This window comes from Amia ocellicauda, chromosome 20 (assembly GCF_036373705.1).
Source record: "Amia ocellicauda isolate fAmiCal2 chromosome 20, fAmiCal2.hap1, whole genome shotgun sequence".
Taxonomy (NCBI): domain Eukaryota; kingdom Metazoa; phylum Chordata; class Actinopteri; order Amiiformes; family Amiidae; genus Amia; species Amia ocellicauda.
Genome location: NC_089869.1, coordinates 22614953 through 22633462, shown reverse-complemented (window position 1 = coordinate 22633462; position 18510 = coordinate 22614953). Strand labels below are relative to the sequence as shown.

Here is an 18510-nt window from a genome sequence, read left to right as displayed (position 1 = left end):
AAGTTCTTATTTGAACGGTGGTTTTACGGTCCCCTTTGCTTCGGTCTCCTTATCTCCAAATCGCGCCGGTTGTGTCCGGCCGTCTGAAAGTAGCCTCCGGAGTTTCTACATCGCGTTTGTTCACATTTTGAAGGATTGCCCTCACAACCTTCAGTGCTGTGATCAAAGTGGCTGAGTCTTTTAAAAGCCACGTTTAATGTATCGAGAATGATACATTAATTTAGAATGCACCCCGCTTAATGCTACAGCAGCATAAGTGCTATAAACCTGCCACGTATCGCTAAGTGGATTAGTTCTGCTGTTTGAACACAAAGGGGTGTTCACCACAGAAGGACAAATGTCAGCTTCATATCTGCCATAAAGGTTAATTGAGGCTACTGAGATAATGACTAGCAGTACCCATCTTGGCTAATTAGCTGTGTCACGTTCGCACCTCCAGCGTTTTTGTCCCAGTGTGTTCCCCCCCTTTCTGAAGTCATCTCAGTCACCATTTTTTAAAATGGAATTCATTTTGCCTGTTTTCCCAGCAGGGAGATTGGGACCAATCAGTCGTCTTTGTGTCGGATTATAATCAGCTCTTTTCTTTCGCACCGCCGCACCAGGCGCCTCCCAATTTACATGATTATCAGCTGTGTGTAAGTGGACACTATCCGCTATTTTATTTCGGTCCTGTGCTTTTGAAATTTTAGCAGCAAAGCAAAGTATCCTTGAATTCGTTCTTTTTTTTTTAATAGGAGCAATAGAGCTTTATAATTTCGAGACCAGCATTTAAACATAATGAATCTAATTATATATCAAACACGGAATACAGATGACATTTTGAAGCTGAGTGTTTAGAAAATATTCATCATCCAAACTGGCCTCGACACAGAGAGACAATCCTCGTCTGACCTGTTGTCCTACCCAACACATTTGTGTTTGACTACAGTGAATAAAAGTGGCGGAAGCTGTGCAGAAAATGCTTGAGATTCGTTTCTTTACTATGTTAGGATGCCTGTCAGAGAGTGAAGCGGCAGCTCACGGGACTGCGGGGCGCAATAAAACGTCTGGGGGCTTCATCCTGTTCAGATGTGGGGTTTGGGAAGGAGGCCAGCCTGCCCGCCCGCACTGCTAGCCAGGAAAGAATATGGGAACTGCGTTTTGCGATTCCCCAGGCTTCCTCGTCAAGCACGCAAGAATAATTAAACAGTCCGAATCTCCAAGAATTAAGAGAAAACATATTTCAAACTGATATGGAGAGAGGAAGCCGGAGTAGGTTCTCATGATGCTTTCCTTAGCCCCCCCAACCCACCGGACTGCTGAATTCACTCTACATTATTGCAATCTCAAATTGTGACAATTGTGATGCGTGTTCGAGAATGGATACTGTTTGTGTAGCTTTATTATTTCAAAACGAATAGATCCGTTTACAGTCTGCACTTATGACAACAAGAGTTAATAAAGCTAGACTAATAAATCTGCGTTCATCTGGACACGTTCGGCTCTTCCCAGCAAGTACATGTGGTCATGTTCCCAGTCGAGGCATTCCAGTAATTGTCTTATTGGCACTTTATTCCGTGAGAAACGGCATTTATTATTGTTCACACTTTGGCCGACGGGAGAGGAGATTCGGTCATTATTTTACAAACTGTGAGAAATAAAAGAATACAACTCATTTCTTATTGTCTTAGCTTTTGTTGCCCAGTACAGTGATTGACAGGTCAGTGTGCAATGAGGAGGCTGATAATCGACACCAGGACTGCATGGTTATCGAACACCTTTTCGCAGGACAGGCTTGTGCGAGTCTTCTCTGTGCGTGTGTGTGAGCGCAGGACTGTTTATAAGTGTCTGTTATTGTACTTGTGTGTAGAAGCCCTCTGTGAGAGAGTTTTACTTCTGGAACAGAGAGCGTCTGCCGAGTCGGGGGAACAGTGGAAAAAGAGGACCACGGTGAACGGGGAGGGGGCGACTTTGTTAGAGACGAGAGGAGGCTCTCTCTACATTTCCGTTTCCCAGGAAGGTCTTGAAGCTGCCACACACACACACACACACACACCCGATCATAAATACAGCGTCCTGAAACAGCGTCGAGCCCAGAGTGCTACACTGTCCATCATTGTGGAGACAAGTAACACAAGCTCATGTTACACAGCCCCACCATTGAATGAAGCTTGGAAAGTGATCTGTGATCGTCCCACACAGATCCTGCTGTCACAGAGAAAAGGATAAACACGAGGTTATGAAAGGGAACTATTTCTTATAGGACACAGAACAGGCCGACTGCCAATTAAAACTAGTTGTCTGGACAGGCAAAATGCCTTAAAAAGAGCGAGATTGCCAACACCAGCACAGAATACGGCGATCAAAAGCCATCGCTTGCCTAGGCAGCAAGGGACGGGGGAAGAAGGCTGGGAAAATTAAACCCCTCTCCTGTGAGAGAGTAAGTGCACTCTGAGTGCATTACTCACACCGACCCCATGTGTGGAGTAAAAGCCTGCCGTGGCTTTCATGACAGCGGCTGCAAACGGCCCATCTCCAGCCTAATCGCCAGGCTGAATTCAGTCAGAAGAGGCCGACACGGCTGGGGAGGGAACAGGGAAGGCACTTGTCCGCGTGTCCAGGGACGCCAAGTGCCGGTGAACCCCCACGGTCGAGTAAAAACTAATCTCGCCGATTGTGTCCTGACCACGAGGGCGGTGCGATCTCAAACGGAGACACGTGGCGACCAGGAACGGGAGGGTGATATGCCAGCGCTCCCTGCCGTGAAAAAGACTTGAGTGCTCTGGTGGGGGGGGGGGGTTACCGAGTTTCCACCGAAATCGACGGCGGCACTCTTTTTGATGAGCGTCTCAAAAGCATTAATTAATATGATAGTATCCCAGGTTTTGCCGCCAAGGTCAGTTAAAGCCTTTGAAGCTGGAAAAGAAAGAAAGGGAGTGGAATGAAGGGAAATCTATTGTTCATGCTGGAGATAACCGCGCGTATCAATTAGAGATCCTAGCCGGATTGTGCAGGACACATGAAAGCACGAGTGATTAATCTTGACTTTGTTTCCTAGGATGCTTGCGTGTTGTTTGGCGAGATGTAAACAAAAGTACGCCTTGGCCCTAACGCATGTTGCTTTGCTGTTGTTTGTGCAGGAAACAGCGTGGGTCCATCAGGGAAGCCGAGGACATTTGCACAACTGGAACGCCACCAGACCACGGTTGCTTTCCTCCTGGATGGAGGACAACGCAGACCCATCACTGACCTCAGCTTCATGGTAAATAAGAGTCCACAGACTGATACACAGTTAAGATTCCTGCCAGCTGAAGGCAACCGTTCTTTGAAGATGCTATTACTGTGGCGAACCAAATAGCATTTTTTATATTCAGACCCTCCGCTTTCACTGTCCTGCCCTTACCGCAATCTCTCACTCAAAATATGTTCCTACAACCACTTCTATACGCCGTGAAAATTGCTTTCACCCCGGTGTAATGTGTCACAAGAATTACCAGCGCCCGAGATGCACGTTAAAAATACCTTAACAGCCTAATGCATGAAATCATTTTCTCCTCTTTTCTTCTTGAAAGCCATGCCAACGCAACTAGACTTTGACAGCGATTTGAAAGCCCCATCCTCACCACCTCGCCGAACGTTATTCAATTGAATAGGCTGTTCGGGAAATCTTTGCGCTCGGCCCCAGCTATTGTGGCACTGCTCGAGCGGGTGGGGGGAGCTTTGTGTTCACTTCACCGACTCTGAAAACCGCGGCGAGAGAATCAAACACACGATTCAGCACAATTTCAGTTTAATGGGAAGCTTTACAAACGGAGCGCGTGTCCGATGGCTGAATCTGTGGTCAAGTGCTCGGAGACACAACACGGGGCCTCGGCTCGTTTAATGACGCGCCTGCAACACGGCAGTTGTCCGCTGGGCAGGGAAGCAGTGCCAGACTTTGAGAAAACGGGTGTGTTACACTGCGTCCGATACAGAAATCACAGGCTAGGGTTTCCAGGATTTATTACGCAGACATTTCATAGGTGGGTTTGTTTTTTCTGGCCTGACTGTAACTAAATTATTTTTTAAACATGTTTCAAAAGATGAATTGTACTTTTTATGCTTCAGGCTTTCCATTTATATACCTGGGTTGGCTTATATGAAAAGGGAAACGTATAAATCTACAACAGAACACTTACATGCATATCTAAAAACACAATCACTGAGGTAAATCCTGACCATTTTACAATCGCTGTCCAAACCTATTGCTTTTGATCCGATACATGTATTCTTAATATATTCCTTTACTTCACTGTAAAAGGCGGTCTCCGTCTCTCTTTTGTGTGTGAGGTAAAAAACACACGATAAAACCGACACAGACATGAATCTGTTTGACCGTTTCTATCCATCCATGAAATGCACAGTGATTTATACAACCCGTGACAGCTTTACCAACGGGCTGTCTTCTGGATATGCCTCCGGTATCTTAGCGTGTCGTATACACATACGACCAGCCTCCCTGTGGGCTGATCTGTGTGACAATGTGTCGTCGCGTGTGATGAAGCGTGTTTCCCGGCGAGTCGTCTTCCTCAGACGCTTTTGACAACACGGAACTCAAGAGGGGAGACTAATGTCTGGCACAAACCGCACCACAACAAGATGTGATACAAACAATGTGGCAACCCGTTATTATATCGTGAGGCCACTATTCTTAATGGAGTTTGAATATAAAGTCACTGCGAGGGAAACAAACTGTGAATTATATTGAAATGAACACTGCATGTCTGATGTAGCTTATAAACTAGCAAACAAACTAATTGTGGAAGATGGAGGAGGACTACAGATTGCCAGGCATCCGTTTCTGTCCCCACACCTCTCATGTCACTCGAGTGAAGGCTTTGGGAACACGTGCGATGTCACCCTCTCCGTCTGATTTGATTTCAGAGCCATCCTGCGTCTGTGAAGTTATTGATTGAAGCTGAAGGTGAACAGCTGCTTCTCACTCTGGAGAAAAACGAGTAAGTGTTTCTAATTCATTTCTGCCGCACAGACAAAATGTTTGAAGTAGGCATTTCTGGATTACAAATTGGTGACATGTGTGCGGCCCGGGGCTACAACCGGGGGTTGTGGCCAAGCATTCGGTGGGATGCCCATCGACTCTCTGTTACATCTCGAGCGCTGACAGCGCTTGGAAACCGGGCGCTCGACAGGAGGGGGTTCATACAGAGCGAGGGGTTTATGGAGGATGGTTTTGTTTTCCAAACCTCCGTAATTCCCATCGCTAGTAATCATGACAAATCACACACAGGGAACCATAAAAGAATGACATTTATCAGCCCCTCTGAAGCGGAGAAATTGCTCTAGCAGAGGGATTTGAGGTTCAAATATGAATTCTGGGACTGTTGGATGTTTGGGATGTTTTGTTTGTTGTTGTTTTTTTAAAGGGTGGCACAGGGATAGGATCTCATCAGATTTTAGTCCTGGTTTGAAGGGGCAGCACGATTCAATAATTTTGATATTCAACCTTCAAAACTGCCACTGCTGGTTCTTTATCTCCGTTGTTCAAAGCAGGACACACACACGATGCCTTCAGGGGTTGGGGAAGGATTCACAGGGATGGGTTATATAACACGCCTCCCAACGCCCATTTTTATCTGTATCATTCGAACGGCCCGATTTGTAAATGAAAACAAAATACCCGCGTCGGCCGAGGGAAATGGGCAACGCGATCGCAAGTAAATAATGTTTACACACGAGCCACCGCTCTGCTCCGGGGGAATCGCAGATCTGGTGGAAATCGATGCCAGGGCCCGAGCCGGAGTTCGATTGCACCGCGCCGCAAAGGCCAGCCTCGTGTTTGCAATCTGTAAAGCATCTTCGTTACAGGCGTTGGGATCAGCCTTTGAAAACAAGAACAGAAAGGCTGGGTTTTCTCTCTCTCCATGCCCTTTCTGGAGCGCAATATCTGAAGATATTCGATGCTTAAAAACAACAGTCTCTTTTACTCGGTTACAAAGCTACCTTTCTTTCTTTCCTTTCTTTTTGCACGCAGTCAGTTATGTACCTGTATGAGTAAATGAGCTTCTGTTCATCAATCAGAAGGACGTATGACGACAGTGACAGCCCCTCTCTCAGGCAGGGAAAACAGGGACTACCCTAATCACTTACAAACGGGAAAGCTTTGATAATTAACAATTACCCTGCCACTTAATCTGTAATTATAATGTGCTACATCGCCTGCTACGACTGCCTGGGGCTCTGCCTCTGTGATTGACAGGCCAGAGATGATGCTACTTGGAAGGCGTTTGCAAACGGTTTTTTGACTGCAACTACAAAGAGCTCTGTACTTTATTTTAATCTTCCTATACCGCGTCTGTACTCAAGCAAGCAAGAGGTCTGAAACATGAGAATATTAAAAACAAACTGGTGTCAGATAGCACTTATGGTTGAAGGTGATGTATTAAGTAGACATAACCATTATGTATTCTTTCTTTCTTTACGCTTATTATTCAGTTCAGACCCGATCTCCCCAGTGAGCCGATGCAGAACCGCTCTCTGGCAGAACAGACACCGTGATCATGCGAGATTTATGGCGCAGGCGGCCGCGCACAACTGTAAATGTCATATTTTTTAATATCCCCCTTTTTTGATAGATTACAAAAATAGATATATAAAGGCAGCTACTTTATCTTAAAGTTGATAAAGGTAGTACCTAAAAGGTTTATTCTGTACTGTAGGATGCCGGGAAAGAGGACAGCACTGTTCGTTAATGACTTTTGGGCCCAGAGATACGAGAGGCAAAAAAGGTTTAAATTAAATAAATGAGTCCGTACTACCGGCTGGACGGGACGGGAGTCTCTTGGCACGCTGACCGATGTCCCTGATGAACACCAGTTGTAAAAACACGATCAAATGGTTGGGGAGCGGGGCGAAGGGGAGAAAACTCAACCGGAGTTGAAACCAGACTGAATTTCGGCTCTGCGAATGCCACGTTTCGGCCAAATAACGTTCATTTGCACGCATTTCAAATAACGTTCATTTGCACGCATTTCTTTTCCATCTTAGTTTTTAAAGCAAACAAACAAATCAAAAACACGAGAGATCTACTGTGCATAGATCAAACAGTTGCACATTTTGGCTCATCAGAGCCACGTTGTAATCGAAACAAACACCACCATTATGGGAATGAGAATATGAATGCATAGACCAATATAAAATAAGAAAATGGGTTTGTCCCGATTAAACTCTTTAAACTCTTACACAGACTAGTTTCTGTAAAAGGCGTGTTAAGCCGAGTCCCTGATGGCTCCCAAAACCTCCTTCAGTACTTGGATGTTACTGCTGTTGAAGAAACATGTCAACAAAGACAACAGTGGCAGTCTGATAGTTTAGATTGAATGGAATGACCAGGTAAATGCTTTTAATATTTACAGCAGCGTTGTTGTTTGTGTAGCTGTTCGGCCATTTGACAGATTAGTTTGTTCTTCAACAACCCCACATGTGGTACTTACAGAGAAAGACGTAACTGCAAAACACAAATACAAAGTGCACAACTATACACTGTGGGCTAGAAACGAAGGGAAACAAAAACCCTCTGAGCTCCAGGCTTCTCTGGACGCAGGCCTCTGCCCAGTGACTCAGACGTGTCAGGGAAATATAACCGCATCATTCCTCCCGAGAGCGCACACCCCAGCCACGGCCCACTCCGCTCCCCGCCTGCTTATAATGGAGTGCGATGATAGCCTGGGAACGGCGGGTTTCGCAGCGTCCTGCTGGCGCGTCTTCCCTCCACCGGGGTCCTCCTGAACGAGGTCAGGGGATCGTTCTGCTCCAGATCCAGCCGGCACTTGCCAGGAAACCTCCTCCTCCCCTATCTCTCCTCGGTGAGTTATCGGCTCAGGAAATCCTAGCGGGAGTTCTTAACCATTGCCTTATGTCCCGGTGTTTTACGACTGAAACAAATCAGACAGCTGAGGGAGAAGTCTGTGAATGGCTGCAGTAGATTGGTATGAAATGTATTTATTTATTCACTTATGTGTGTTAGAGGGAGGCCATTAGTCCCCAGTTCCTCCCCGGGGTTAGAGGAGTACACTTTATGTATTTAGAATTATAAATATCTTCCCCTCAGCGCAGTCCTTCCATATGAACAACCTTGCCACTATATCAGATATCTTTCCCTGGACTTAAAAAACAAAACTTCTACTGGTCACCCTTAAGTCAATCAACAGATGGCTGTCGTTCCCCTTGGCCATCTGTGTCCCACTGATGGTATCGGCCCTCACTTCTCTGGAACAACAATAACTTCTAACGGCCAAGACAGAAGGAGAGCAAGGAACCCGACCCTCCTCCTCCGCCCCCCCGTCTACCATTGTTGGCATGGACAGGGCCTAGCGGTGCTGGAGACCGTCCGAGTGACCCAGACTCTTAGGGTCGCTGAGACATCAGCCTAATCTAAAATAAAATCAATATATGTGTATTGAACCACTTAAAATAGAAACATTTCACTGTACTCAAGCGTACTCAGACCGCCTGTCTGAAGCCATGTGGCATCTGGCCTTGAGTCTCCGAGAAGAGCCTCTCTCTTCAGTCTTCAAAGTACCTCAGGAAAATATTAAACATTTATAGGAGTCTGCCAGTCCCAAAAACACTGACGTCTGGCACGCTGCCTCTCCGATCCATTAGATTCAATTTCAGTTTGGGAATTCAATTAAATAAGTTCCCATTCTAGTCTGTTTTCAGGTGCCTCTGCTCTCTGCCATTGCATTCTGGTAATTATAATGGTTTGTACAAAAAAAAAAAAAACGCTATTCATGTTTATCGATTATAAAAATACTAATCTGATGGACATTTAACACAGTTTTAGTGGTATTCTAGTTGAACGGTGTTGCGCTTTGGCTGCGGATGCCCCTCTCTGTTCGGAGAAAATGCCCCGTCTCTCCTCGCACTATATCTGTACGTTTGGCGCATGGCCAGACGTTGTTGTTAATTGTGTTTTACCGCAACGTTCTCTGGTTTCATTTGTTCTAATCCGACTATCTGGTACAAATAAATGATCGCATTAATCTCACTTGAATTGTGGGGCGCAAGGCACTGGACCATGAAGGCAGACAGGGGTTGTACCTCACAAGACACTAACATGATGCACCCGTGTTGATAGCATAGGGGACAATACTTCTGTGCCACCTGATTTCATACAAAGCAGTGTGTGCTGGATGGCATCTCAAAACCTCCACGGAGAGTGAACTACTTTGTTTTTACATTCGCCTGTTGCCTCAGAATAACTAAGAGATAAAGAAACTGCCAAGCAACCACACACAAACAGATAATAACGACTGGTCTAAGCAGTTTTTGTTACAGACTACATAAACACTCCAGTCCCTTGTGACCTGGGGAGGGAGTGCTGATGGATTACCAAAGATAAAGCACAAACAGGAGGACAGTTTGACAGGCACCCCGGCCCCTCAGTGCAGACACTCGAGTAGATGCAGACCCTCTCTCCCCGAGACCCCTCGACTCCTTTTAGCTGCTAAGTAAGCAAAACAACGCCTGCACTGGCCGGCCCGTCCGCAAACGGACGGACCCCTGAGCCGGAGCTGACGCTCCCCCAGGCACGCTGACCGTCATGAGATAACGGCGACCCGTCTGGCACGGACCGAGCGCTAAAGACTCCGGCGTAGCGGGTCATCTCCCTCCCCAGATCTGTGCCTTGATGTCATCACAGCGAGACGGGGGGAGGCTGAGAACCGCAGACAGCAGGGGCCCGTTTCCTGTGAGGCTCTGACCCCCCCAGGCAGGAGGCAGATGTTGTGAAGTGAGCCCGCTCTGCAAACGCGCTGGGGTCGGGTGGCCCAGGCTGTGTACGAGTGGTTAGAGAAGACGCTGATCCACGGAGGTATCAAACACGCCCCGCCCTGGCCCGATCAGACCCTTGACTGATGGACTGGTGCACAAAGAGGCACTGATTATGAAGGACCACTGGGGAGACTGCGAGGCCATTTTGAAAAGGTTCAGAGAGCAAGAGGGTGTTTTAGAACCGCATCTGTGTATTCTCTCCGTTTATTCAGCAGTTTAGAAATGCGATTCATTCTGCTACACGTTTTACCACCAGTCACAGGCTCGGAGGAGACACCGACTCGGGTTGGCGCTGAAAGAAAACTCTCCCTGAGCCGACGAGCCGCCGGGAATCCCCCTTAGCGTCCAGTTTTACAGAAAAACCCATTTTGGGAGCAGCTGTTGGAAACATTGCTCAGCCTCATATATGAAGTGGTTGAAGAGCCAATAATAAAAAAAAAACATAAATACCAGTCTTGCTGCACAGCGTTTTCCGATACCTGCAGTTTAGGGCTCAGGATATATAGCGTCTCCGGGAGCGTGCTGCAGAATTACTTACACGCTCTCCAGTGAATTATAAAAACTGGTCCGGGGACCTTGGGCAGCTGGCTCCTGCCGTTCAGGGCATATACGGCACGTTTGACATCTGATTTGATGTTCTTAACAAATGTGCTTCTCATCCTGCTGATCTTATGGAAATGTTTAAACACAAGGGCCTCGTTTTCTGCAGCTTCTAATGGTATATATTCGGGTTGTCTGTCAAAGATATATTGGAGCAGAATGATGCCTTTTGTCATTTGATAGGTCTGTGCTTGAACACAATACATGAAATATAGGATTAGGAATGAGACCCATCAGCTTAAAGATGGAAGGACTTCTATTTTGAGAAACATCTTTTAATATTCAGCGAACAAATATAGTGCCAGTGGAGGCTGAGTGATTAAGCTTGTCACAGAGAGGTTATAAGAAAAGAACAGCACACAGAAAATGATGTGTAACTGGATGAATTCGTTATCTATAACGGCAAGAAGACTGGAAAGCTTTCAATAATAACAGCACGGTTACATTAAAGAGGTAAATCCTGTTTCATGTTTCCCCGTCTCCAGTTTCATACTTTCTGCATGTCGATGACGTGACTGTAGACATGAAGAGGTCAGAGCAGGGGACCGAAGCGCCTTTGATGTAGAACTGAAATAAAAAAAAAAACGGTTCTTTCAACTGCTCTCGGTGTCAAGCCAAGGACTTCTCCTCTCACAGCTCTTCAGTTCTTACTCTGCTGAAGTGAAGACTCATTTTTCAAAAGACTAATCCCAGGGAGACGTAAAACACAAGAACATAACCATAGAAAAAAAAACTAAATCCCAGAGAACACGGTGCAGTCAGCCCATGTTTCTGAGAGACATCGCTTGACAGAAAAGGCACGATCCGAGTTCTGACACCGGGAGCAGTTGCCAGGTCATAATTTCCAAACCACGAAACTGTTCTCCACTGACCTCAGCCCCGACGGACGGATCCGTGTGGATTCTGCTTCCCCCTTACGAAGCGAGACCCCCGAACTTCCTGTTCCCATAATTCCTCCGGACCTGACCTCAAGCAAGGCTGCCCCCTCTCTCTACTGAAGGTCACTGGCTTGCCAAGGAAGTGTGTCTTCTGTATCAGCTGCACGTACTTACGCAGGAAGAGGGGAAGGAAATCATATCACTGCAGACCCACGTTTTGTGCTGCGGAAATGCTTCTGGTAGAGCACAGGAGCAAAGCAACTCGCAGAACTAGTCCCATTTGAATGAATGAAAAATATAGATGTCAAGAGACAAGCAAAGCAGAAACAAGGAACTGAAGTGAGTGATGCTTGTGGATGATTGACAGCTTGTACACTGACACCTCCTTTACTTTACACTCCTGTAGAAACCATTGCAGGGTTCGACACTGTCGCTCACAATGTCAACCAAAGTATGACCACTTGACCTGGAGAAGATGACGATTCTGAGGGAACTGAACATGTTCACCCTGGAACAGAGGAGACTACGTGGGGACTTGATTCAAGTCTTCAAAATCATGAAAGGCATCGACCACATCAAACCAGAGGAGCTTTTCCAGATCAGCAGGGACACTCGCACCCGGGACACAAATGGAAATTGGGCTTCAAGGCATTCGAGACAGAAAACAGGAGACACTTCTTCACACAGAGAGGCGTCACAATCTGAACAAACTCCCCAGCGATGTGGCTGAAGAGACAATTTGGGAACATTCAGGAACAGACTGGATAGGATCCTTGATCACTTAGTTATTAATGGACACCAAACGAGGGCGATGGGGCGAATGGGCTCCTATCGTCTATAAACTTTAGGTTCTTATTTTATTAAGCAAACACAGATGCAAGATGAAAATGATGCCCTTGCAGTACTGCTTAATGTCTGCTGACAGGTGACCCCACGAAACCCGGAAACCACGATTTATCGAAAGATACAGGAAGGTAAATATAATCAAGCTGTGATACTACAACATGAGGTCAGGGAGACAATCTCTCTGGTTCTCATTGGTCCCAGACTTGGCCCTCTCGGATGTGACGGCACCTGACTGACCTAAGCCAGGTGTCTTTGGAGGGCTTGTCAGTGTCCTTCAATACAGATGTGCCGAAACATCTGTGTGTTTCTTTCAAGGTGAAATTCGGGGGTGGATTAGGTTAGCAGGGATTGCAAAGCGAGTGAGAGAATGAGAGAGAGAGGGGGAGGGAATGGTTGAAAACACACAAACGAAATCTACAGAGAGAGATTGGAGCCAATGTATTGAAAAGCAGGAGTTGTGAAAGTCAAAGTACACCCTCCTCTCCCGTCAGGGCAGAAGAGCGAACTGCTGCTGAGCCCCGTCTGTGCCGACTCAGCTCCACACGGCCGGCTGAGTAATACCCCAAAGCTGGGGCGGGGGATGTGGCGTGGAATGACCCCTGACCCCGTATTTCCGTGACCTCACTTGCACTTCCTCCTCCGGGGCCACAATCCCTCCTTTCTGGTGGCCGGCAGGCTCCCCTTCCACTCCACTCTTCCTCTTGTCTCACCTAATCTCTATTGACAGTGTCAGGAAGCAGCCGAGAGTCCAAAAATAAGGTGCGCCAATAACAATAGTATCTGGCCGAGCCGGAGGAAGTCGTCCTGGATGCCGAACAGGGCTGGGGCCGGGGAATAGAGAGAGATCTGACTTCACTCGTTTCTGAGGAGGGGATAGGCCGGTAACGCAGAGAGGGGACTCCAAACAAAGAAACTGCCACCTGGTAGGAACAGTATGATGCAAGCGCTGGAAAGATCTCTGCAAGCTGCCTCATCAAAACAGCGATCAGAAATGAAGTGATTCCCTTCTTCTTTTTTTGTCCTTAAAGCTGAAACTTTTTAATCCATTCAGAGTGGATGAACAAAGATTGTAGACAGTTGTTCACATTCAGAGGGGCCTGCAGGTCATTTGTCAGGTTGGTTTGCCAAGACCGATAAGAAGGACCAGCACCCAGTCAGAACCTAAAAAGAGAGGCCGAGGGGAATTAACCTTTTCACCCTGGAACAGAGGAGACTACGTGGGGACTTGATCCAAGTCTTCAAAATCATGAAAGGCATCGACCACATCAAACCAGAGGAGCTTTTCCAGATCAGCAGGGACACACAGACCCGGGACACAAATGGAAATTGGGCTTCAAGGCATTCAAGACAGAAAACAGGAGACACTTCTTCACACAGAGAGGCGTCACAATCTGAACAAACTCCCCAGCGATGTGGCTGAAGAGACAATTTGGGAACATTCAAAAACAGACTGGATAGGATCCTTGGGTCACTTAGTTATTAATGGACACCAAACGAGCACGATGGGGGAATGGGCTCCTCTCCATTGGACACTTTCTTATATTCCAAGTTACTAAATTGATTAAAAAGACTCTGAAACCTACCTTTAATTTCTCATTTACCAAAGGTGCCCAAGGCAGATGATATTGAGAGGGATTTTACCACATGATTTTTAAGTTATTTCTCGTTTCATTTATTTTGTTTTGGAACTGGCAGGCTTTGAAGGCCGTTACAAACAAGTGTCGGAAATGATCCCAGAATGAGTTATTTTTGAACAGTGCTGTAACTGGCAAGCGTGTCTCTCGCCTGGTTAGAGAAGCGGTCGTGAAATAGATAGTGACACGATCGTGCTCGATGCCACTCGTCTCATTTAACCCAAATGTTGGTTTAATTCGGTGGCCGGGCGGTGGTTTCTCCCTTTCTCCTTAGAACATCACTACTTTGAAGCACATCTCCCAAGCTTCATATTAGGCCAGTACGGGGGATGGTTGAATTTATATTATAATTTCCCATTAGGAATTAACCCAGAACACGAGAAGACAGCTCTGGTGTAATGATTCCAGATTAAACAAAGGACGGAAGAGAGTTTCTCTTGTGGCCATCTGATGCAGTGCATTGTATACTTGCAATGCCCTCTTTTGTTTTGTTCACCCTTTTACAGTTTTCTGCCTCGGCTGTTCAAGTACATTGGACACCCTTTCCATCCCAATTACCGTCGATTGTCTCCTCCTGTCAGAGCTCTGATAGCTTGACCACCAACCCACAGTTGTTCAAAGCCTCTCCAATTCCAACTGTCTGTGTGGTTTAAGTGTGTGTGAGAAACCTGGGGGTGAAGCAGAGAAAAAGATGTTTGGGAGAAACCAAAAAGAAAACAAAAACTCGCCAATATGGAAACAATCTTTAAAAAAAAAAAAGTCAACTTGCACTTAATCATTTGTTTTCCCTCAGAGAGCGAACACAAAAGGAGTCATGCAGAACAATCGAGGAGGCCCGCCAGATGTGAGACAAAGGTTAAATTCATTGGAAGGATGCGAACATACTGACAGTGCATGTATGCGTGTGTTTATTATGAATCGAGAGGAATAATCAAGGTCATTGTTTGAAGTTCCCAAGTCACTCGTTAGTTACAGTACGAGGCGGAGATTAATATAAATACAGGCGGTCTGGGCCAAAACACGTCAACCCCAGCAATGTGAATTGAAACCAACCTCAAAGCTTTCTCTATATAATATCTTCTTGTGCTAATGTAAACCTCGCGAAAATTACAGTTTCTAGGCACAAGATCCTTTATTTGCCTCCCCCAAACACATGCAGCTTAGAAAGCCAGATGTAATCAAAGAATACCTACATATAAATATATATAATTTTCCATTATTATTCACTTGGCAGTCGATAAAGCCTTTAACCTGAAAGGCCAAGGTTTCCACTCTGTTCGGCGCAATAGGTCTCACTTTATTAAAGCGGTAATGAACGAAAGGAAAGAGAAAACTCTACAGCTAGGTTTTAATTGTGTTATTTTATTACCAGCTTCTCTTTGACCTTGTCATCCTGGTTTCAAAGACCAACTGAGTCACATCTTGGTGGCAAAAGAGACACAAAGATGGGAGGCTGTTCGCTGATTGGATTTCCTGCTTTTCCTCTTTTTGTCGTGGTTTGTTTTGCTTAGAATCTCACTGTTTTTCCAATTTCCTGCCCCCGATTTCAAATTGCCAATTTCTGAACTTGATAAGTGCACGCTAATGCAGATCAGAACCCAGAACAATATTAAGGTGTATGAAATAATCACTGCTAGTATTAGATAACACCTTCAAACCCCTGGTTGGCTTTTGCACTAAACGTCGAGACTCGGAAAAGCCATAAACTCTTTTACATTTTTAGTTTTTAGTTTTGTTTTCAATCCATATGTTGTTGTTAATACTACAAAGCTGTAAAACATGATCAAATGTTATTATGAAGTTGGCTGGTGTAAGTGTTAACATCTGTGTACTTACACAAGAAAATAAAGTTGACGGCAAAATCCGTTTGTTAGATTAGTTTATCTCTCAATTATCCAGAGAAGTGTGCGTTAAAAAGGAATAAAACATACTTTGATTTCTTACACATGAACTTTTCCATTGCCACGGGACAAGTGATGTCATGGCAGCGAAGATTAAAGAGACTGCAGACTATGACATCATGCGCCTGGTCGGGCAATTATACAGTATTCGTGCTCTGGGTTTTGTTTTATGACATTCATGTTTTTTTGTGTGTTTTTATTTCATACTATGTTTTGGTACTCATTGGATGCTAGTAACACAAAGCAGGCGACCCCTTTCGCTGCACACAACCATTTTGTCAGTGTGTAAACGTGCCACACGCCCTCACCAGCTATCGGTATGTCTTGGTCCAGTTTTCCTATCATTTCTGATACACAAAGACCTGTTGCTTAACGACATTAAACACACTTATATAAAGTTACTCTTGACAGACAGTGACATTCAAATGATCCAATGTCCTTTAGCACAGTATATTATACCTTGCAGTAGAGTATCGGGGGACAGACACCACGAAAACTGGATCAGAAGTTCACGTCTGAAACGCCTCAGATCTCTCCCACTGCTTGTGCCTTTTTGTTTTATAACGTTCAAGTCCCTCGCTCACAGGCCGGGGGCATGGATGAAACGAAAGTCTCGAGAAGACTCTTAACGGCGGCGCATTAAAAAGTAACTCCTTTCAAGCTCGTTAAAGTGAGTCCTGGCCCTATAAACTGCTCTGCCAAAGCCAGAGCTCTCTTACGGTTCTCCAGGGAGATCCGGAGGCCCGCGGCTGCAGTGCTGAGCCGGCACTTATCCGCCCCGCTCCCCGAAACACGCTCGCCGAAACCGTCTTTATTTAACTAGTGCAGAGACGGCCATTGGGGAAGAAATGCACATGCCAGTTACACAAAATAATCAAGCCCTGCGTCTCTGTTCACACGTTGTCTTGCGCAGGGAGTCAGATTTTCCGACCCACAAAGCAGCTTTCCACATGGAGTCTAAACCCTGTAACGTTCGACCCAGCCTGGCATCTCTACGTGTGGGTGGCGTGTTTTACTTTTCTCTCCTGCTTGGAGGTGCAGCGAAGGGCAGACAGAGCGTCAGACGTGCCTCGCTGACAGTCTGAGAGCAGTGACCGTTGTGATCTTTTATTAATAGATTCAGAGAGATTGGCAATCACGCTTCTGACAGAAATATAGACGAGAGAGACGGGCCACCAAGTGGGAGCGAAGCTACAGAGAGATAACTGCGCACCTGTTTCTTTTTACCATCATAATAAGACTTTAAGGGGCAGACGAGTGACCCCACTTCTGCTACAGATACTGGAAGTCAGCGAAGTGCGTCTGTCAGAGTATTGATACCTTTATTATCTATAAAATGGTTGCCACTCTGAACATCTGTTTCTTAAAAGCAAAAACTACATATTCCCACCACCCTCCAGTATCCTACAAAACAATCCCACACTTTCTTTCCCCCCACACACACTTAACGATCCCCATAAACATAATTCTGTACTAAGATAAACTGTGGGCTTCATAATTGCAACAACTCGGGGAGGGACATGATTTTGGCATCCTGAAAACTGATATGAAAATGTGCAAACAGTCAAAGGGAGAGAGAGAAAAAAAAAGTCACGGAGACAAACTGGCAAACACTGAAAAGACAGAATTCCAGCCTCAGGGAAGAGATGTCAGAAGAGATTGGAACACCCCGAGTCGAAGGATCCCTTTGACAGGACACGGCAGACGTGCTAAGTTCTCATGCCAGCCCCCGTCTGAGGGCCAGTATCCGCTACACGTTGCGACGGCCGTCCAAACTAAATACTCAAAGCAGAAGCTAAACAAACCCAGCGAAGGGAGAATCACGTCTGGACTTTCTTTTCCGTTTGCCTTTGAATACTTTCCACAGACCGAGTAACCCAGATGGCAAGCGCTTCAGTCAAGACATGGCTGTCTGGCCCCCTTCTGTGCCCGGACTCAGATTCCATATAGAGACGGGCGGTGGGGGGGGGGGTTGGCACTAAAGACAGCCCTGTCCCACTGGCCTGTAGTAGCTCTGTGATTTGCCCATTCAGACGCTACATCAGACCGGGATTGTGACAGCTCTACGTCCTCCTGATATCTGTCGCTATCGTTGCGTGTTTGTTCTTCTCTTCTCGTCCTGCCTGTCAGACGGTCTTTTCATTCCGTCACCGTTCATCGAACTGAAATTGATGGCCGTCGTTGTTCCATTTGTGCTCGACTGCATTATGTTGTTAGATAAACGTAGCAATGCTGAGTGTATCGACTGGGGGTGCCGGTGTCTTAATTAAAATACCGAATGTGGACAGTCTGACAGCAGTCCTGATTACTGAATAGTTATCGTGGCTTGTCAGTTAGAGCCGACACATGTCAGTGATCGGTCAGAATAGACTTGATGGCCAAACCGAAGTCTTTGCAGCATTTTTCACTCCTGTGGACGTGGTCTGTTTCCAGTTCCCCCTTTAAGATAATGAACCACACATTAGATTACGCCCAGTGTGGAAAGGAAATACTATACAACTCTCTCTTACCCTTCTTTTCCTTCTTCTTACTCATTTGGCAGATGCCGTATTTGAAAAGTCTCTTACAATATTAGAGTTTATTACAAGGTGTAGGCTGTTAGAACTCCAGTCCATAGATAATATGCAACGTATTTATCTGATCGGTTCGTGTTTTCTTAGTACCTTTAATCATATTTTCTATGTTCGTCATCTTATGAAAGATACAGATGTGGAAATAAACTGAATCACCAGCGGTTCCTGGATTTAAACACAATCCTTGACAATCCTCTCAGTGAAACAACTCCAGCAGGTCTTCAATTAAAGCTACAATCCTGCCTTCATTTCTCAGGCAACATCCCAC

The 18510-nt window shown here is 45.9% G+C and overlaps 1 protein-coding gene across 1 annotated transcript in view; it reads left to right on the top strand.

Moving 5' to 3' along the window:
* Window positions 1-18510, top strand: part of adam12a (ADAM metallopeptidase domain 12a) — a 62586-nt gene that overhangs the window by 6751 nt on the left and 37325 nt on the right. Inside the window, exons 2-3 of the mRNA XM_066693126.1 lie at window positions 3120-3241; window positions 4903-4976. Of these exons, the coding sequence (XP_066549223.1) occupies window positions 3120-3241; window positions 4903-4976 (196 nt within the window). The remainder of the gene's footprint in view (window positions 1-3119; window positions 3242-4902; window positions 4977-18510) is intronic.